This window comes from Sebastes umbrosus, chromosome 2 (genome assembly GCF_015220745.1).
Source record: "Sebastes umbrosus isolate fSebUmb1 chromosome 2, fSebUmb1.pri, whole genome shotgun sequence".
In the NCBI taxonomy this organism is placed as follows: Eukaryota; Metazoa; Chordata; class Actinopteri; order Perciformes; family Sebastidae; genus Sebastes; species Sebastes umbrosus.
The window spans coordinates 9,742,674-9,764,751 of NC_051270.1; the positions used below are offsets into that span (position 1 = coordinate 9,742,674).

General features: G+C 40.8%; 2 protein-coding genes across 3 annotated transcripts in view; both read left to right on the top strand.

The window, feature by feature from the left end:
* The window catches only part of LOC119478704 (leucine-rich repeat-containing protein 49), a 41,475-nt gene extending 25,721 nt beyond the window's left edge, over positions 1-15,754 (top strand). For both annotated transcript variants that reach the window (XM_037753630.1, XM_037753620.1), the window contains exons 13-18: positions 26-121; positions 6,874-7,108; positions 8,238-8,423; positions 10,193-10,302; positions 13,844-13,997; positions 14,916-15,754. In XM_037753630.1, the coding sequence (XP_037609558.1) occupies positions 26-121; positions 6,874-7,108; positions 8,238-8,423; positions 10,193-10,302; positions 13,844-13,997; positions 14,916-15,131 (997 nt within the window). In that variant the 3' untranslated portion in view covers positions 15,132-15,754. The remainder of the gene's footprint in view (positions 1-25; positions 122-6,873; positions 7,109-8,237; positions 8,424-10,192; positions 10,303-13,843; positions 13,998-14,915) is intronic.
* A 4,947-nt stretch (positions 15,755-20,701) lies between these two features.
* LOC119475717 (thrombospondin type-1 domain-containing protein 4-like) overlaps positions 20,702-22,078 on the top strand; it is a 46,160-nt gene continuing 44,783 nt past the window's right edge. The window contains exons 1-3 of the mRNA XM_037748674.1: positions 20,702-20,894; positions 21,591-21,645; positions 21,865-21,934. Coding sequence (XP_037604602.1) covers positions 21,617-21,645; positions 21,865-21,934 — 99 coding nt within the window. The 5' untranslated portion in view covers positions 20,702-20,894; positions 21,591-21,616. The remainder of the gene's footprint in view (positions 20,895-21,590; positions 21,646-21,864; positions 21,935-22,078) is intronic.

Consider the following 22,078-nt stretch of genomic DNA (forward strand, 5'->3'; position numbering starts at 1 on the left):
GTTTGTGTTTTTGTTGTTTTATTAGACGGGTAAGCCCAGGTTCAGGACCAGAGCGACCATCAGGGGGAACGGAGAACCGACTCCGCACCAACAGCCGTCCAAACAGCCCACGAGATCCAAAGTGAGTCAAAAATGCTTGTGTGTGTACACCCACCTCACCCGCCCAAGCTTTTAAATGCCCAAAAAATAGTCATCGTCCATAGATTAGTGAAGTTGTCTGTATTGACCAGTATGACACACAAGCTGATATTTTCTGTTGAAATTTATGATGATTTAGAAACAGATGTATTGTAAAATTAACTAAAGGATAAGTTCACACAAATTGAAAAAAACACCTCTTCTCTTGTGATATCTAGCCCTGCAGAAAATTCTGGTTTTATTTGCCAAGGTTTTGAGATATCTGCCATAAAGTGCTACAGGAATGAGTCCTAAAACCTGGAAATGAGTTAGCATTTTAGCACTTTGGGTTCCCTCGTCTGGAAGTCAATGGTGTTTTTTGAATGGATTTGTAGTTAGATGCCTGAAATAAGGTCTGGTGTTAACACAAGCTTAAGAGATTTTAACGTTTTGTCCTACAATATAAAATACGTCAGTAAATACCCCACTTGTGAATTTTGAAGACTTAACTTTTCTTAAAAAATGCAGTTGCTAACAAGTAGCTAAATGAAACTACTAAACGTCATCACGCCGACTCGTCCGTCGTTATAGCCTTGTTGTTTATACTCACGCTCATGTGACCGTGGTGTAGTTCGTTTATAGACTAACGTTAGCTTTTTACTTCTGCCGATGGCATTCACACTTCACAAATCATAAAAGTGGTGTTCATTTGTGAAGATTATCTTGCTGAACAAAACGTGTATGTATCATAAACGAGTGTTTGCCACAGATCTAATTTTCTGCAATAATCCAAAACCCGATGGAAAAATCCCATTGGCTTTTTGTTGAAGGAACCAGGGCGGTGTTAACTTCCAGGTTGGCCTACAAATATAAATCATCCCTGGAGCACTTTATTGTGACACCTCTATTGGATTACTAGAATGGAATTTCACTTAATGTAATAGTACATGAAGTAACATTGAAAAAGGGGAGTACAGACAGACAGACACTTAGAGACAAACACACAAATATACAGACCAATGAAGAAAGCTAACTTTGTCTCTCCTGAGAGAAGGTTGCTGAGTTGTGTTTACTAGCAACAATGCAAACATTGAGATTGTTGGTTGGCTGCTCCTGCCTACCTGACTCTCTCTCTCTCTTTCACTCCACTCTTTTTTTTAATTTAAATATGGGTTGTATTGTATGGGTTGGCAGAATAGTCTAAATATAACATGTAGAGAGATCATCCCAGTTACAGATTTGATCCCTACAACAGCTGGTGCATCAAACCCATCTTGAAATATTCTTAAGCAACAAAGTGACCCCTTTACCTGCTGCAGAGGTCTTGCCTGATCCTAAGCTCTGTGAGCTTTCTGGTAAAAAATCAGTACATTTATGTCGAAGATGTCTGAAAACAGTTTTTTTCCACTGTTTATAAAATGATGCTGGAAGTGCTCTAAATCAGCAGTCTGTGCTAAGTTTAATGTGAGCGTAGGGCTCTGTCTGATATACTCTCCTGCACAGAATTTGATCCAGGTCTGAATGAGTTATGAGGGGGAGGACTAGATGAAAGTGGGGGCTGTGTCAAAGACTATTATTACATGTCTCAAAGACGGCTTTTCCTTCCTGCACCAGGATATGAAAATGACCCCGAAGCGCAATCCCTCAATGGCAATGGCTTTCCTTTACAGGGTCTATTATAACTTCAGTCATGTGGCTTAACATGTTATGGTGACGAACAGGTCTCACGCGATCCAATCTACCACACTCTTTTGAGATGGGAGTTGTATCACTTTGGCTTGTATTGAATGACAAAATAACAAGGGCCTTTACAAACCTTGGCACAACCAGTAACTTGAAAGAGAAGCTGTGACTAAAGTACCTGGGAATATGAACAGTAGATGGAAATTTTAAAGGTTGTTTCGTTCACCAGTGTGTGGGTTTATTGAAGGGTTATAATGCCTACACAGTGTAGCCCAGATTACCTCAGATAGCCGTTGAAGTATATAGATGCTGACTCAAATTACATCATCCTCCCAGATGTAGAGCATGCAGGGGCAGATGATGGATGAGCTTGTCTCGGTTTTTTGAAGCCTGTGAATCAACACTCTTGCCTCAGTAGTACATGACATCAGGAATCAGGTCGACGGGGCTGTGAATTCCCAGAAAACAGGAGGAGGTTTATTCTTTTGCACCCTGAAGAGACTGTGTATGGTTTGTTGCATGTCATCCATAATCCTGCTACTCCAGAATCTCAACAGATTCTTGGTTTTTCCATTTAGGTCAGGGGCTGAACCTGGCATATCCGCACATCTGGATCTGCTCAGTGACAGCTCGGGGAGCAGGGCAACCTCTTGGTGCATGTGTGTGCGTTTCTTCCTGAGAAACAAACTGGGGACTGCCCTCTATTTCTTTAACTCCAAGCCCACTGCTGAGAAATATCATCTCAATTAGAGACTGCTTGAAGGGATAATTTGCAGCATTTTTCTAAAAAAACAAAACAGTATATAGACTGATATAAAATAATCCCTCTCAATTATCACTTTTGACCCACTAGAAGTTTGTGGCAGTGTCTGTATCTACAGAGACCCTGCCCTCTGCCTGTATTTTGTTCGTATTTTGCTGTGTTCGGGACGTTTCTGGGTGTCGGCAAAAAGCCTTTGGGTCCCACGAGGGGAAGTAACCCCCAGCCAATAACAGTGTGCATCCCGTTCAGGTTGTGAAATACCGCTGCATTGTCTGATATCTAGGCACACTGTCTTTCTCTCTCTCTCGGCTTGTTGAGCCGAGGAAGAGGGGCCAACTTTGAATGCTGTGTTAACAACACCATCCGACAAAATGCTGCATATTATACTTTTAATCAATTAAAGTTGTGTTTTACTCCTAAGTTTAGAAGTTTTGAAAAGTCTGGAAATGGGGGGGAAAGGTGTAAATAATTTAAGTTTCTACAATTGCTATATGTGAAATGTTTGCATTGTTGGAATTCAGAAAAGATTGCTTTTAAAAAGGTCCAGTCTGTTGTCAATCACAATAGTAAACAGTATGTTTGTGTGTCCCAAAGGGTTGAAAACAGTTAAATATAAAGAAAACTACACCACACTGCCTCAGAATGTAGTTAATGTGATGACAAGTAGGGAGAAAGATGATGCTATGATGTCATCTCTGGTTTGCATTAGCAGCCCCAGTTTGGTGACAAATTAGAATGAGGTTGAAGTGAATGTTGACAGCACATTCAACATGGTGGTGTCGATATGTTCCTACAATAAGTTATGGGACAACAGTTTGTGTCACTGCCAACGTGTGACAGGCCCAAGTTTATTCCTATGCGAACAATTGGATTAAGATTTTAAGATTTATTGGACCTCATTTCCCCTGAGAGATGGGATTAGGGGTGCATGGCAGTGAAAGAGTTATTACTCAGACATCCAATGGTGGTGTTGGTCGCTGTGTGGGCAGATGGAAAAAGGCCTTTGTACTATTCATACATTCATTTAATGAAGAGTTGTGCTGAGACCATGAACAGGTGGTTTTGCAGGCACATACATGAACTATCTTCACAATGGTGAGAAAAAAGTTCAGCTGGCTCTTCAAATGAAACCTTAAATCTAAATCCACCACACACTGTGGAAACACACTTTACTCTCAGTCCACAGGACTCGGCACCCAGTAAGCCTAACATCTGCACTGCAGTAACTGCCACTTGAACCATTTGTTTCCACTTTCCAACTGTGAAATGATGAAATGACTGCTCAGAGAGTAATGTCTCATACGCATCACACTACCACTCGGTATTGAGGCAATTGGAGACATGTGTATGTTACAAGCCATGTCTTTGGGGGGGATTAAGTTGTTGAGAGATGACAGATGTCCTTTTAGAGAACTTGTGTAGGATTAAGTGAGATCGCCCTAATTGAATTAGATTCAGAGTCTAATAGGCCAGAGCAGAATCCATGTAATTGCGACTCTTCATTCGCTCTTCCCCGCCTTTTCGCTTCTTCTTTCAGCGTTAGTTGCTGGGTTCATGTCACAAGGGGGATTCAAGGCCACCTGGCAGCCTTTCAGCCGTGATTATGGGCTGAACAATACATGACACAGCGCAGAGTGTGTTGATGGCACACTTCCAGGCGCACAGAAGTAACTCTCATTCTTTACGTGACTTATCTACATGTTCCGCTTCATGTCTTGCACCGCTCTCCAACTCCTCCTGATTTAATGCCTTTGGCAATCTTGCATCTCGGAGGCGTGGCGTATCCTGATGATTAAACTGCCTTTCAATGCCTGCCACCTCCCCGTCTATTTCTGGCCAAGTCACTTGGACATTGAGACTTTAACATTTCTTCACTACCAGGTTTTGATGCTTTAAGTATTCAATCAATGCTCTTGTCGTTTGAATGCACATTTCATTATCTGGAAGAGTGCACTCATCTTTTAACATTTATGCACTTATACCCGCTTTTGTAGCTGCGCTCAGAAGAATCCACTATTTTGAGGCCTTTTTCACATCTTTCAATGCCCATGTAGATGTTAGCAGTGTAACAAGGAACCAGAGTAATTGTGTGCTCTTCAAGGTGTCCTTGAGTCCTTCAGTTTCACAGATGTCTGATTTGTAATCATGGTCTTTGGGAGAAAAGCTTTCTGGGCCATCAGGGGATTTTTTTAGTTGGAGTTTGGCGGTTGGGAAAAATTGACAGCAAGAATGACTTTTCCACACCATATCTAATCTCTTGATATATCCATGGCATTCCCCCCTGTATTCTCCCATGATCACCCCTTGACATTTGATTAGGAATGGCTTTCATATAGGGTGCATGGAGGATCAGCTTAGATGTCATGTAAGAGTAATGTGTCTGAATACAAACATGATGAATGAGTGGGATATTCCCTGTCAGTCACTGGTTTATTGGTTCAGGCTGTATTACATGATTAATCTGGTTGTTGTCTTGTGTTTACTGGCAAGTGTAATTTGTGTAATTGCTTTTTTTGTTGCTCTCCCAAAGGGTATTTAAAACTAACTGAACTAATTAAAACTGGCTGAACTCCAAGGCAGACTATGACCTCAAAGAAGACTTTTGAGTTACGTCACGCTGTATACTTCTAGAGACACCTACAAGCAGACCACACACACACACACAGAAAGTTTCCCAAGGGCCCAACAGCCACGGTCTGAACTGGTCCTGCACATTGCCGTCTCCTGAGGCACCTGACCATTCACCTGTCTTTTACACAAGAACGAGGGAGTTAAAGTGACTCGAGGCCAAAGTTTCACCTGCTAAGAACCTGATGTCAATGTTGAGTTCCTCCTCCAGCAGTTTACACATGTGATGCGGTCGGGGACTGGTGGAATATCACATTATGATCACTCGTTAGTGTCTCATTTTTCAACACAATCACTTAACGCAAGTACTCAACGGTCTTGTTTCTCAATTGTGAGGATTTGCCACTTTTCTTTGTCTTATGTTATGGTAAATCAAATTTATTTGGGAAGCAATTTGGAGACTTCACCCTGACATTTTTTTTTACACCAACAGTTAACAGATTAATCGAGAAAATAATCTACAGATTAATCAATAATGATAATCGCTAGGTGCAGATTAATCAACAGCCTGATGCATCAGCCAAATACTTTCAATATGATTAAACTGTATGCAATAGATCAAAAGCTTTAAGTTCAAAGCAGTATGTTGAAGGCTTTGTAAAAACAACAAATGTATTTGGATCTAGACAAAAAAAAAAAAAATTATGAGCGAGAAAATTACAATGTCATGCTGTAAACATCAATATGTGCAGAGGCGGTTATTTTTTACACTGAAAAATAGCTCTCTCCTCTCTTCTTTAGTCTCTCTGTTGTTTTTCCTTTACCTGGGCCTCCTTATTTATTTGCCGAGACCCCAATCTACTCCAGCATACCTCTCATTTTGAAGATGGCCCTTAATTATTCAGTTTAAGTGTTTGTCTGATTCTCCAAATCTTTGGTCCTTTTTCGCTACTCAGTTATGAGAGGAAACTGTTCCTTCTCCCCTGTACAGAGGAGTCACCTCTGGGGGATCGGTCTTACTGTGCCTGCAACAAAGGAGGCCTTTTAAAGAAGCATCAGTTACAGTACAGCTCCATTTTGTTTCCTTACGTATGTACCTCTCTGTCTACAGTATGGCTACTGTCCTTTTTCTTTCTTTTTTTTCTGTCATACACTTCTTAAACACACTTTCTAAAATTCGGTTTCAACAAGAATCTTGGATTGGAGTTCTGTAATCAAAGGATTAGTCTTCTGGCTTTCTGTTGCAGCGAGATTGGGAGGGTGTGAAATATGAATAGGGGTGATTAGTTTGTTGGCGGGCTGAACTCAGAATGATCAGTGTTGAGTAGCGTGCAGCAAGTAGCCATCTGATGCCCTGCTCTGCTGAAAAGTCCCCTGAGTGTCAGCAGACCCAGAGGGCTGAGCACACGGGCTCGGGCAGGGAGATTATGTCTCCTTGAGACTTGCCCAGATTCTCCACTCTCACGACTCTCTTATCAGAGAAGGGCACTTCAACTGTCCTATAGGAGAATAGAAAGCAATTAGGCAAGACAAATAGGACATTTACTAGACCCCTGCATACTCTGTAGTAATGTTCCTTTTTCCTTCTTTTAGCACAATGCTTGCTTTTTCAAGCAAATGTAAGCACTTTTGGCCCAAAGATATCCTTCAAGTTTCACAAGGCAACAAAGTCTGTGCATTCAGCATATCAAGTGTGGCTCACAAAGTGTGTTTTTGTGTGTGCGTGTGTGTATATCTTGCAGGCTTGTGGAGACAGGGAGCGGCAGCGTTCAGAGCTTGTCCCTCTCTGACAGTCACCTGGCGGAGCTGGATGGAGACACCCTGCGTTTATTCGGACCCGGAGCCCTGGAGGCCCTGGAGAGGGGCTGGGGAGTTCAGACTGCTGGTGCTGTCGCTGTAATAACCTTCCGCTACATCAACTTTGACGCCATTGTACCAACACTGCCGCGAATAAGGGTCAAGTTCCCCAATCTATCGGTGAGGGCACTAACCACATACCACAATGAGGCATGGGATAATGTTGACATAATGAAAGAAAAAATGAGAATGTGCATTTTTCATTTTACCTTCAGATGTGGTTGTAGTAAATGCTGAATGTTATCTAACACCAAACTCAAAACACAAAGAGTGAGGATTTTGAGGTGGAACCTGCCCTCCCACAGCCTTGTTTGTCATTAACTTTGGCCTTTATCCACTGAACCATTTCCTATATTAGGCAATGGATCTTGTAGGACTAGAGCACCACAGTAACCCAATATACACATTAATTTTTCCCAAGGTAATCTAACATCATCTGTCCTTGGTAGAGAACTTAAGGTGCTGGATATCCAATTGTGGTCATTCTGAACCTCCTGCACAAAAACACCAATTTCTTCTTGGTACCCATTTTTGTGGCAGAACTACTTCCAACCTAATTTGTCATCATGACAAAATTGAGTGCTGTGGTAAAGAGAGCACTGGTTCCACAACTCAAAGATATTCAGTTCACTCTCAAAGAGGAGTAAACAAACCAGAAAATATTCTCATTTAAGAAGTTAGAATCAGAGAATTTTGACTTTTTTTCTTAAAAAATTACAAACCCATTAATCAATCCTCAAAATAGTTGGCGATTAATTAAACAGTTCACAAATAATCAATTAATCATTGCAGCTCTAACTTCAACCCCACTTAATTGCCTCGCAGGCGTTCCTGCTCCTGGACATGAAATGCGTTGATGCATGTAAAGAGGCAGGGCTAATCAGAAAACCTTTATTTATGATGGCAGGGAAACAAAGAGAAAGAGAAAATCTAAAGTTTGTCTAAGCTAAGTCAATTTTGTCCGCATATTAGCTGACTGTCACACAGTCAACAAATAATATTCTTTATATTAAATATTATGAATGAAAAACTTTGCTCATGTAACATTCAGTATGATTAGGTGGGCATTTTTATCCAAAGCACCTTACAGGTTCTTGAAAGCATTTATGTTTTAAATGTATTACTCCAAGGGGAATAAAACTCCTGTCAAACTTTGCCATAATCAACAAAGTGAGTTAAAGGCATGAACAAATATACAGTATCTATTTAGTTCTACCTCACTGAAAACAACTTTTTACGTTTTCTGCAGCACCTGATCTTCTTGGAAACCAACATCAGCCGTCTGCCCCAGCTGGCGGCTCTGGCTCAGGTGAGGCGTCTGGACCAGCTGACCATCCACCTAGAGGGCAACCCAGTGGCCAGTCTGGCTCTGTGGCGCTCCTTCGTCATCTATCGCCTCCACCACTTCAACCTGCAGAGGATCAATGGCCAAGAGGTGAGGTTTTTAATGCATTACTCCTGCTGTATTATTTTTATTATAAGGAATTAAATGTATTATTTATTATGTACAATGAAATAAAATGTGTTTAATATTAGATGCAAAATATTGTAAATGAGCCTATTTCTCAAAATGTCAAACTCTTCCCTCGTCTTAAATTATGGACCCATGTCTCCTGGAATGATCTACTGTACCTGAGGATTTGCCCTCTAAATTAGAACTCTTTTAAAACTTTATTTGATAAATGATCTTTAAATTATTTTATACTTTCCGTTTCTTACCTTGTACCTTGATGTCCCATCCCAACCAGCATCTGTTAAATGTTCTTGGATATACTGTAACACAATACAGAGTGTGCTGGGACTGTTACTTTTGACACTGGTATAACCCAGGGGTGGCCAACCAGCCCAGCATGAAGAGCAAGAAAAAAATAGTACATCATTGCAAAGAGCCGCACAACACATGCGTGCACACACTTCATCAGCAACAGTGACTTATAGTCCTAATGAAGCTCTAGCGTAAGTTCAGTCAGGAAGACTATACTTTTGCATGCTTAGGCCTGTCGTTTATTTCTCATACATCCTTCCATTCACTCCTCTCACGCATGCTCACTCATAATTTTCTCGCTGTCATTGTTTGGGGCTGTCAATCGCAATATAAGCTGTTCTCATCAGCTGGTCACATCCATCCAATAGCACATGACACACCTACATTATTAGCTTATCATTTGCTGCTGTCTCCTTTTTAAATAAGATTATCTCTCTGCCATTAGTACGTTAATGCTGCTGTTGCATGCGCCCCTCCTCCTCCCCGTCTCTGCTCCGGTTTCATCAGCTTCATCAGCCTCTTCAGCCCACTGTACCATTGTCTTTTCTTCATTTACTTGTCCCTCCTGATTGAAATGACATAAAACAGGTCTGATACCGGACACTTCAGACTGTTATTTGCAGCAGAGAGGATAGCAACAACATCTCTGAGGCATGGCTTCACTAAGTCCCCTTCACCTATGCTTTTTTTTTAGCACAAGCAATGTTCCATGCCAGCTGATATGATGCCAATGTGACTGTCTCTGGGTGTTTCTTACATTTACGAACGCTTCAGCGTGTTTATCTTGTGCTTGTGAAGTTCAGTGACTTTGTGAAACTCCTGGCCCATGTTGGCATGGAGCGAGGTGAAATGGCGATTGAAGTTCTAAGCCTTAAAATCCAACAGTGACGTCTGGCGAAGTTCTCCCATTCTGTTCAGCTAAATAATGCAAATCCTCCCATTCAGATACAAATGTGCTTAGCTTTATGCTTTCGTGACTCTGCCATGGCTATTCTGTCAGTAGCCTAGCCTGGTAAATTTTCCAACGAACTTCTGCAAGAGTGCGAGTATGTTTATGTTTAGACTGCTAGTAGGCTATGTGCATGAGTTGTGAGAGATTCCTTGGTTTAATCACATGACGACAAACTTATTTTTTTATTTTTTTAATGTTTCCCAATGACATAATTCGGCACAGATTTAAATTAATTAGATTTATTATAAATACATTTTGAAATGTACAAAAAATCTCATGAATGTAAATATAGAACTCATGAATAGAAGAGCCACAAGCCGCACAGGAGCAGGCAAAGACCCGCAGATTCGCCACACCTGGTATAACCCATGACAAAGCTGTACCTCTTGCCTTTGTGTTTTCACAGTTTAAAGATACTCATGAAGTAACCAATCAATCAAGTATCTTTTGCTGTGTGTGTAAATTCTCTTTTGTGTGTCGACCTTAGGTGACCATGAATGATGTGATCGCTGCAGAGCGCGTGTTTGGGACACTGGGTCATATAGCAGCCACCGAAACTCCACGTTGCCGGCTCCTCCTGCTGCTAGAGGAGTCCAGGTGAGAACTTGATCTCAGACAATTAACCACAACATAATATTACCTACAGCTTAATGACCGGTGTGTGCTGTGTCCTGTGTATGATGTGCGTTTGAATGTGTCAAGAATGTGTCATTACATGTGTATAGAAGTGAGTTACAGCTTGGGAGTGTGTAGGCTAGTGTGCCTGTGTGTGCATGCCTGTGTGTAGCCTTTTGCGAGTATACATTTGTGTGTATGTGCATGTGCATGTTTGTGTGAGACAGAGCCTGGCACCGAGGAGCCAGGAGAATTAGACTATGTGTCTCAGGGTAAGGGTTGGTACTTGGCACTTTGACACAAACATTCTTCTCTCTCCCCAGCCAAGAGCTCTCGAGGTCTGTCACTCTAAATGAAAAACACAGCAAAAATCTGCTGAATTTGTCACGCACAAGAACGCTTTTTAATGGTTCTTATTATCTGGTTGGTTATGGGAAAGCCTAAATTGTGAAAGGTCAAAAGCAAAGCTGCACACAGTATCACTGCTCCTCCAAAGATTGGAAAATTGCCAGGTCGGATCGTCTGTAGCTCTTTAAATAACCTCCATTTCGATGACATAATTAAGGAAATGAAATGCTCTGGTAGAGTTCTGCATTTGAGTTGCCTCGGCATCCTCAGTTGCCCTTTCAGAATGATATTGAAATTGAACTAGTAAACTTTAGCACAGCTGGCTCTTGGCTACATCTCACCCTGATGCATACACTGTTGATAGATAATAATAATGACTGTGGATAGATAATACACAACAGCCCAAGGCCGGAGATTATTTCCACATCGGAACTGAAATCTTAATCACTGCATGCAGTCATTACCCCTCTAGTCAATGTATCCATTTATTACACTAAATGCTGTTAAATTTGTCCTCTTATCTACCGACACCCTCCTGCTGTCGACTGTGTGTCGTATAAAGTGTACTTTCTGGATAAAAAAATACTGGAAAAGGGAAATGAGATAACCAGAAAACACAATGAATAGAGTTTATGTTTCATGTTCCCACAAAGCTTTTGTGTTGCTCTGTGGGTTTAACACGCAACTTTGTTGAGGTGTCATGGTTCCTGTATAGGAGAGTGTGTAGAGGTACAGTAGGCCCTAACATTCACAAGGTTTGAGTATCCATTCCCACTACTAATTGTATCACTAGGGGGTCTATAAGAGGAGATTGCACTATTCCGTTGCGGAAAAAAGTGTTAATCAGTCTGGACTGTCAGAGGTTCAAGAGACTGGAATATAATTCCAATTCAGATCAGACAACTAAACAACTGAACTATAGATCTTTTAGTAACCAATTGAAACAATGGCATCACTGGGCAAAAATTCCATAATAACCTTTCAGCATATTGTAATTCAAGTGTTTTGAGAGAAAACTAGACTTCTACACCTCCTCACGGCTCTGTTTTCAGGCTTAGGAAAATCTAGCCCGTGACGGGAGACTTTGACCAATCGCAGGTCATTTCATTGAGAGAGCGTTCCGATTGGCTGTGTTCCGGTCATGTGACCGGAACTTGGTGTTCCTTCACCAGATTTCACAATGGCGGCGGCATCACAAACTTTCTCATTTTACAGCTAAACCGTGCACTACAAGATGATTCTGAAAACATTTGAGGCGATATTATATATTTGATCAGCGCGGCCTAGTTTGACCATTTGGTCGGAGTTCGCGAGTGATTGACAGCCGGCTTTCATAGACGGCAGCTGGACAGCGGACCTCAGATCAGCTCTTACTGCTTGTTTTCCTCCGGTACGTCAAATCTTGCAGATGCCGTTAGGAGCAACGGAGGACATGAGGAACATGATTTTTTTCAGATTACCTGTTTCATGTACTACTGTCACGATATAGCGACGTTTTATAAAAATAACTTTTTTTAATCATATTTGCTCCAATCTCGCCTACTTCACGTCTTCACTAAACTCTCTTTTTGCTGCTTCTACCTGTATGTCCTGCTTGTCTGCAGTGTCATTTTATATGTATAAATGTCACTACTGTTTCTATTGCTGTGTGTCTACTGTGTGTCCTTTTCCAACATTTAAACTGCATGTCCTGTTTTATGTTTTTGTTCTGATGCATTTTAGGATGCCTTCTGTAACACCTTGGCCAGGGACAACAGATGAAAAATAACCTTTTGGTTAATTCTGGCATTTCTCATACCATGATTATTTCTTCAGTACTTTCTTGTACTGTCACTTCTCATCTAAACTATGTTAAACTAAAACCCACTAGTATCCTTCTATAAGATGCCTTGGATGTTATTTTATATGCGACTGCAATTAAAGCCTTTGCTCATGTAAATGTGCATCACAGGCATTCTTGTCAAGAACCACTTTAACCTACACTTCCTTATTTCTCATTACACCAAATTCTTTCAAATACCAATTTAGGAGACTAGCTGTGTCTTGCAGCATAAGAAACACTCAATGAACACATAATGGAATCCTAAGTAGGATATTATGTATCTAAAAAAATTCAGTTTGACTACTATTTTTATAAGCATATATAGAATTATGATGCATGTAATCCTTAGCTAGCAGACTTTGGTTACAGTTTGCCGTGGCTCCTGTAAAATGACAAATTGTTTGAAGGGAAAACAGTTATGGTACCACCAATCCATGCTGAACGGGGCTATTTGCAGTCGTCACTTCCCTGCTAATGTTTCTGAGCTAATGCTAACTTGCTAATGTCTCAGTTCCATGCAAAATAATTGTTTCTAGGATGCTGTAGTTTGTGATTCATCTGCTTTCATTGGCTGTTTATTTACAATGATGCACTGTGCACAAGTTGTGGTAAAGTGAAAGAAAGGCCTAAAGAATGTTTTTTAATCATTATTAGTAAAAGTTTGTTAGGACAACACTTGAATGTATTAGTTGTCGGGGTTGTTTGATTTCAACCTCAGTTGACCCTTGACCTTTTCCCTTTGTTGTAGAACGAGGAGAGTTCACTGAAGGGAAAACTCTTATAATGTGGAGCCGAATGCACTCGCTATAATGCTTAATGCTCGTTTTATTTTACCTCACACACATTTCGCCACACACACAGACACACGCACACGCACACGCACACACACACACACACACACACACACACACACACACACACACACACACACACACACACACATACACACTTTACAAACTTATCTTATCCTACATGGAATTTTTGCCTCCAGCCTCCTCTGAAAAGACTATTTCAGCATCCTGGCACTGGCCTGTGGAACATGTTGGTGCAGTAGTGTAACACATGAGATTTCATACTGATAGACAACAACATTTGATGTAAGTTACGTCATTTTTAAAGTGCTCTGCAGCTTTTATAAGTATGAGTGGAATTAAATACACTGACATTTATTGAAATTTAATTAAATGTAAAAAAAATGTTTAACATTTAATTTTGTGTCAGTTTGATTTAGGTGAGAAAGTGATGGACACAAGAACACTTAATTACCTTGGTGTCACTCACTTTCTGCCACCGTTTCTCCCCAGGTGTCTCTTCACTCTGTGTCTAACTCATTCTTCTGTCTTCACCCTGAAGGAAGCGCCAGCTGCAGTTCCTGTTGGAGGGGCGTGGCCGGCGGGCAGGACTGAGTCCGGAGGAGCTGCGAGACAACGGGAAGCTCCTGGGAGAAGGCCTGAGCAGAGCACTGTTCAACTATCCAAGCAGAGACTGCAGTGCAGAGAGTCCTGAGGTTAGCTCTGTTTTTTTTTCAACATATTTTTTTAACAATGGCCCAGTGTTTTTTGGAGACTGCAGACTACAGTTACTAAAAGCTCTTGTACTAGCTTTTCAATCTACCATCAGCCAACATGGCCTTGTTGAGTTGTAGAGTGACATACCTTAGCCCCACTATATGTCAGCCTATATGTCTCTTTAAAACCAGTTTAACCAATAAATAGGATTTGATGTTGCATTCATTTTTGCAGTAAATCTAGGGGTGCTTATGAGTTATCATGTGGGCATCTGCAATCACAGATGTTTTGCTGAATGCACTATTTCAACATCACATCTGTTATCACTTTCTATGCTATTGTGTTGTGGGTTTAAAGACAGTGCTGTGCTCCAAGTCCCAAACAAAACTAAGTCTTCATTTCCACTACAATAAATAAATAAATAGGATTATGGGATAACAGCCCACTCAGCAGTTGGGAAGGTTAATTCTATCAACAAACAATACCGAGAATTTAAAGCAGCACAAATGCAGTCGTGATACAATTTCAACCTACCTTCCAACAAGAGGGAGTGGAGTGGCACCTTTGAGGTTGTGTTTTATGCAGATCAGGCGCTGCAGTACAACAGCGGTTCTCGTTTTGGCACGACATTGCTCTTGCTTTTCTGCCTCCTGTTCAGATTGCCACTTTGATGTGATCTGTGTCCACCAAGGAGTGGATGCACATTTTTCCTCTGGCACAGATTTGAAACTACATGAAAGTACAACTTATTATTCAATCAATTGATTAGAGGCATAATTTTAGCTTTTTTTAATCCAATACCATAATAAAACCAATACCAGCAATTTATGCTTCTAACAAATAGTATCTGCGTAGCCATTTAATGTACTTATAACAACTGATTCAACATGAATGATGCGCTCTTCTTTTCCTCACAGGAGGGCACTGTGGAGTCATCGGACCGTGCTACCATGATAGAGCAGTACCTCCAGGAGTTGGTTCAAAGGGCATCAGACACCAATCTGAAGGGCGAGGCTCTACACAAGCTCTGGCCCTCCATGTTTGCAGAGATGGTGAGGGAGTGTGTGTTGGAGATGAGGGACCGAGCAGCCTTCCGCCAAGCCAGCCTTGCGAAGTTCTCCGAGACCAAGTGAAGAGGACCAAAGGTTCACTCTTAGACCACAAACACACTACATGCACAGATGTGGACGTAGCTTTCCCGGGGCGCCTGCAGGGCTTCATCTCAAACTCAATTTATAACACATCATCACTCAGTGACTTATCACTGACTATCAGCTATTAAAATCGTTGGAACCTGAAAGTTGTATTTCCCTTGTGTGTGGGAGGCTCTTTAAGATGGATGTAGACCGTTTTACAGAAATAATCATTACAAAGGCATCTTGATTGAATGTAGATTTCCACTGAAAACACACTGTTTGATTCTTCAATGCTTGGAGCTGTAACATACTTGAAGGAAGTTAAAGGGACCTATTGACTCACAGTGCATTGTGGTCCCTACGGAGCATCCTCTGCACTTTAAAAGCTTTCTGAATGACCCCTTTCCAACATTACTGTCATTAGCTGAAAATGTCTGGCGTCTCTTTTGTCGAGACTAGAATGATTTTTTCTGTGTCTTAAATAATGTTTCATGCATCGCTCTCTCACTTTCTCCTGCCTGACATAAAATGAAGGGCACAAACAAGGACAATGACTTTTCTTTGTTTACCACTGAGTTTTCTGTATTGTACTTAGTATTAAAAGATTCTGTATTAACACACATGGTTTGCATAATTGTTCTTCCTGGAAATCTACAGGAGTGAGGAAGTTGTGTCCGTTAGCCGCAGGTGAGTCTACCTCTAAAATATGTTAATGCTCAAGTTCATGTCTTCTGCTTCCGCTCTTCTCTTCACTTTGAAGGACAGCATTATCAACACCTCATAGACCATCGGTCTCCCATGAGGCAGAGGCTGTGTGTATTTTGTGTGCTAGCATGTCCAGAAACCATGAAGGGTCCTTCGGGTAGTGTGAACTCACACTGGAATGTCCCTGAAGGCGTCGATGCTTCCCCAGTTTATAACCCACCTGTTCCTGCTCCCCTCGCTCAAACCGTCCCACAAAGAATTTTTTGAACCCTCATTTAATCAGGTATGTTGGCGGAGAACACAGCACCGACCTGGGGTGTCAAACAACATCATACACACCCCAAAGAGTTGACTGGCACCGCTGTCCAATGTCATCCACTCCACTGGACATCAATGCCTTGCTCACGGGTATTTGACTTGAAGAAGACAAGAACATCAGGTTGTATGTTACGCAAGTTTGTCTCTTCTCAGTGCTGGGTTGTTGTTTTCTGTTTTTTAGTGGTGACCAATAGCTATCAAAGATTTTTCTTTTTCTATCTCTCTGTGAATGTTCACCTCAATCATCCAGGTGGTACACAGTCTCGAGAAAGTTGAATCCAAACTAGACTTTTAGACGATCACGGGAAAGGCTTCTTTTGATCTTTGTCCAGACATTTACAGTAAACGCCTACTTTTTATTTTTTTTCTTCTGCTATATAGCATGATACAGAATATCTTCCAATTGAAGACCATGACTAATACCTAAACATGTTGTATAGGAAGTATAACTGCATAATGTGTTGCTTTTTGGGGGCACCTGTCCCGTAAATATCTCATACGAACATGAAAAATAAATGCCAAGTTTTCTTCTTTGCGAGAGACCATTCGGTGCAAATGTCTGCTATCAAAGAGCTAAAGCCAGTTTATTTTGAGCAACTCTGATAAACAACATTGATTTATGCAGACACATTTTGTCATTTCATGGGACCATGGCTGTCAACATTGTGAGAGGAGTCTGGTCCCAAAGGACTGACAGAAATCCATGACTAGTGACAGCATGCAGAGGCAAAGAGCAGCAAGAACAATGCCACATCGTTTAGAAGTCCAGACAGTGCAGCAATCCCTGAGGCCCAACACAGTTAAGAAGGCTCAACACATGAACATGAAGTCTATATGTCTTGGTGAGTAAGAACCCACTTTTGCTGGCGTATACAGTATACATACTACAAGCGACCATACTGAAATGGCTTGATTTTAGAAAGTAGTGTGGATTGAGACTTCAAGGTAGGGTCGGTAATGCTGAGAAACTAGCAAGAGTACACTAGATTAAAAAAATGATCCAAATGAAAAACTGAACCCAGTGTTGCCAACTCTTTTCTGATGAGTAACTCCAAAAGTCGATAAATCAGTCCGTCCACTCAGGCCTCCCTCCAAAGCCACTCCCCCGAAACTATCATTCAATCATTACATTTGGGCCAAATGAAATGGTTGGATGGGTTTATTAAAGTCCTGCTACAGCCGCAGATACCGAGTTTCTTTCTATTTTTTGTCAGAGCATTTGATTTATTGATTGCTGTCGGGATGTAATGAGAATTTCAACTAATATAACAAAAAATGTATTTGAACAACACCACCAACCTTACCGTTAATGCAAGATATAACAAAAATGGAGGAGCTACTTATATTATATCATTATATATTACTTATGCTGCTGTAAGTAAACCAGCAACCTCTTGATTACAAGACTCCACTCACCTCATAATTTGGCAGGAATGCAGGAATTTAAACTATTTAAATGTATAATTCAGTACAAAATTCTACAGAAGCTAAATTGCTGACGGTATATGTCTCCATATTTCAAGGTGGGTTTTCAGTTGATCTGAATTGTCATGTTCATTAAAATGACTTCTATCAATGTTGTTAACTGAACTCTTGGGTCACAGATGAAAGTGACGTGATAAATCAAAGCAGCGTTTTTTTCTGTCCCAACAGCATCATTGTAGGCCTCGGCTCTGCCAATGTACTGTGGAGATCGGCCAAGAAGGGCTCAGGTATTGAAAAGTAATACATATAAGTAATTCGATGTTTGTTTTGGACCAATTCTTTCTGTCTGCCTAGTTAGTTATGACCTACATGTCCCAGAATACTTTTTGATAACCCCCCAGAGAACATGCCTGAACTTGTTTCATTCAGCTGTAAGTTTGTACCTGTTTGTAATGTTGTAATCATTTTGTACACGTAGAGGACGTTAGAGTCTTAGCTAAGCGAGTGAGTGGAGCGCCAGCAGCATTATTGCCCTAATATGGCCTCACCAGGAGACTAGGGGTCATGCAATATTATCTTCACAATTTGTGTTCGGATGAATGATGAGCAATAAACCGAAGCGCTGGTTTTGAGGCTGCAGTGTTGATGTGCTGGACCCTCTGATAGACTTTTGTCTAGTCTGGAGACATGGCTGCCAATTCGTTCCACCTCACAGGACCAACTATTAGTTTCACCTGCAATGAACCGAGTGCATTGTTTAGTGTTAGCCATACACTGCAAAAAATAACCTCCTGAAACTGTAATTTGTTTGGAGGTTTATAATCACATTTTTACTTAAAGAAACATAAAATCTGATAACATACATGCAATCTATTTTGCTTATTTCTAAATTATCCAGTAGTTCTTTCTTTTCTTTTTTTAATATTGTGAATCAGACTATATTATTTTAGTTACCATGGCAGTAATTTGGCTGGTTTGTTAGAGTTATCATTATTTATTAACCAATAGTTAAATTAACCAATGAATTTATTTGTGCAAATACTGAAATAATGTACAATATATATTTTTTTTTCAGTGTTTCATGTGTCTAGTGGCAAGTCAATGCATACTTTTGTCCAGTGTCAGACAACAGTGACTCCCCTCTCCATCTCGTCTCATCTGGTGAGTCCTTTGATGGGTCATCCGGAACGGTACAGTTCATTAACGATGCTTTAATTGGAGGCTTGTTTGCCTCTGAAGGGTTTGGAAACATTGGGGTTAAAGGCAAATTCCTGAGCAGCCCCAACATCTACGCACCAGTGAGGACGGTCAGTGGGGGCAACAACAGGGCCAGCTCCCCTGCAGGTACCTACACAGAGACATATAAATATGAGGCAGTAAGTAGCACATGGATGAGTGGATGGATTTGTAGGTACAGACTGCACTGATGGATATAGTCAGATTATGTTTGGCTACATAATGAAGCCATTGCCAAGCCACCACAAATAGCTCTGCTTTGTCCTGTCAAATTAAACAAACAGGCTAAAGAGAGCAGTACACTAAGCCTTTCAGTTTATGAATATCGGAAAGTGAATGTCAGTGATTGTTCCCTGGAGAAAAATGACACCACACTCCCCTTCTCTAGGCTGTAGATACATAAGTGTGCAACACTTTGGGACCACCCTCATAAATCAGGAGGCTTTTGTACAAACCATGTCCCATATTTCATTAAAGTCTTTTAGTTTATCCAATTTAGTTTATTTGTTTTCAGACAAAAAGTCATGGCTGCATCCGGGTGACATGCTTCCCCTTTATTAATTAATTGTCTTGATGGTGCCCAGTAGTAGATTGTAAACCACTATATGGACCACTATACACGTCCCTCTATCTCTTTAGTAGTTTTTTTTTTTAGCTTTGAGAAAACAATACAGCTGTTTTTAGCAGAATGCAAAGAAAAGTTTGATGTCAGTCCAACTCTGTTTTCTTCAGTGCACTCTGGTCCCATTTTGGACAGTTGACTAAGGCCAACCTGTCATCAACTAGACAAATTACTTTTTCTTCTGCATACATGTAGTATCTGCATGGCAAGATATCAAAGGGGAAAGTGTGAATATATGTATTTTTTTTTATTTGGATAAACCAACCCTCTAATCCTGCTGTCTTTCAATTTAGTATAATAAAGTTTATTTGTTGCACAAATGTGATGCAAAAATTCTAGGGATGCACCGATACCGATTCGATGGATCGGATATCGGGTCGATACTGATTCAAATAGCTGGATTGGATATCGATGACAATGGGTCCGGTCTATTCAGTTCAATTATATGTTCATATACTATAGACATTATATACTGTAATTTTAATTCCTGTTTAAGTTTTGACCAAATTAAAAAAAAATACACACCTGAATTGTAATACCTGATAATTTTGAAGATGTTTTTACCAAGTTGCTGGTGAACGATTTATTATTTTAATAATAAATAACAATAAAATAAATTTATGACTATGTATTTATTGATCATAAATAAATTGGTCATTGGTTATTGAGTTGTACATTTATTGCTGTTATTCCACTTGTTGTAAACAATGTTAACAATGTTGTAGAGCTTGGTAAATCAGAAGTAACTAGTCAATGCTAAACATAAGAGCAATAATTTTCTGTCTTGTGTTAAACCATTACAGAGCATCCAAACTGGTAAACATGGCCACACTGAGTGCAGTTGACTGATTTGAGGATTTCTAGGTTTTTGAAATTGCTAAAAAGTCACTTTTGTGTCCACCAACAGAGTTGCCAGGTGCTGTACAGCTTGAGTTGCTAAATGAGCTCATTTACCTGCCTGAGGCTCCAATATGGACATCTCAGTGTCAGAGAGATGAGTGTCAGAAGGGGAGAAATAACTCTCACTCTGTCGCTCCTCTCACGGAGTAGGAAAAGGAGGAGACACACACCTACATGTTTACATGGCACACACACAAAGAGAGAGTGGTTGTCGCGGCAGAGGGCGCAGCAGAGGTTGTTTTCTGTCTGCTGTGTCGGTTTCCAGCTTTCTGTCATTCCGTGTCTTTGTGCGTAAAAAGCAGAACCGCAGGAATCACCATGCTGACCGAGGTCCGGAGTTTCTACTGCGCCTGGATCCGATTCACAACTCTGGATGCGGATTTACTCACATAAATGACTTTGCACAAAGTCTCTGGAGGGACTTCCACCTGGATTAATGTTTCGACCATGAGGATACCTGCGCTTGGAAATGAAACTGTGAACGCTGCAGTGTAGGATCAACTAGTTAGAAAGTCCAGTGAAGTAGCAAATACTTCACCATCAGTAACCTACAGGTATGTTGACATGTGGGCTGTTAATGTTGATTTATTAATGAAGTAATTAATCATTAGATCCTTATGGAGATTTTTTTTTTTATTCCCAATCATTGCATACTTTATTCTGTATTGTTTTCTTCTGGTTTGGATGCTATAAAGTGTGCAGGACTTCTTTTCGACCACCCTGTCACGGTTCATTGGACTTAATTTAGACAAGGTGCAAAGCTGGGCTGAGTTCTATGGTCTGGGGGTGAGAGGTGAAAGTCCTTCCCTAACTGGACCTCAGACCTGCTGTCTAATGGGCTATAGCAGTCTTTCAGCAGGGGGGCTCCCTCATTAGGAGTGAGAGGTCAGAGAGGTCAACTCACATGGTCAAGTGGGTAGAAGTCGTTTATTTTTTTCCACTGAGTCAGTGTCTTGAGGGACTGTCAGGCAGAGGGCAGATGAGAAAGTGGCAGGATGTTGACGTACGTGGGACTTTACAGCTATCAGTAAAGTCACAACCTTTTGCATTTTGATACTATTCATAATTTTTTAGTTCTGGGAATTAATGTCAGACCAAAAAGATGATATTCTGTAGATGGATAGTGATGAGTTCCTTGATGTTTTGACCCTCCACTGCCTGCACCGCGGCCACACAGACAGCATTTGTGTTTTAAATGTCAGTGCCACCCAGGTGCTTTGTTAATGTAAACTTCTCTATTTTCACTCAAGTGTCCAACTCTAAGAAGCCAGGAGCTATGCAGGCAGCCTGCGTCTGGATTGTCAGGTAATGTCAGAGTGATTGTTGAAATTATTGATTACTTCATTCTTTAAAAGTTGTTGTATTATTTTGTATGTAAATGCAGATTAATATCTGTTTCTATTTTCTATGAAAATGTCAAATTCTCTTATCCTTTAATCTCTCAACAATATTTTTTTTAGCATCACAATGCTACGTATATTCGTGTTTCTATCACCAGTAATCTTTTCTGTCTGTTTCCTGTAGAGCTTCCGTCCTCTGCCTGTTGCTTTGGTCAGACCTCCTGGACTGCCAATATACTACAGACCACAGGAAGGTGAGCGGCAGATGCGAAGCAAGTGTTCTAGCATGTGTGATCTATTTGACACCCTGGCGCACGCGATGGCAGACCTCCCTCGAATATTTCCAGGAATTTTTCATTTTATTGTTTGATCTGTCAGTCTAATCGCATGGGTTGGCA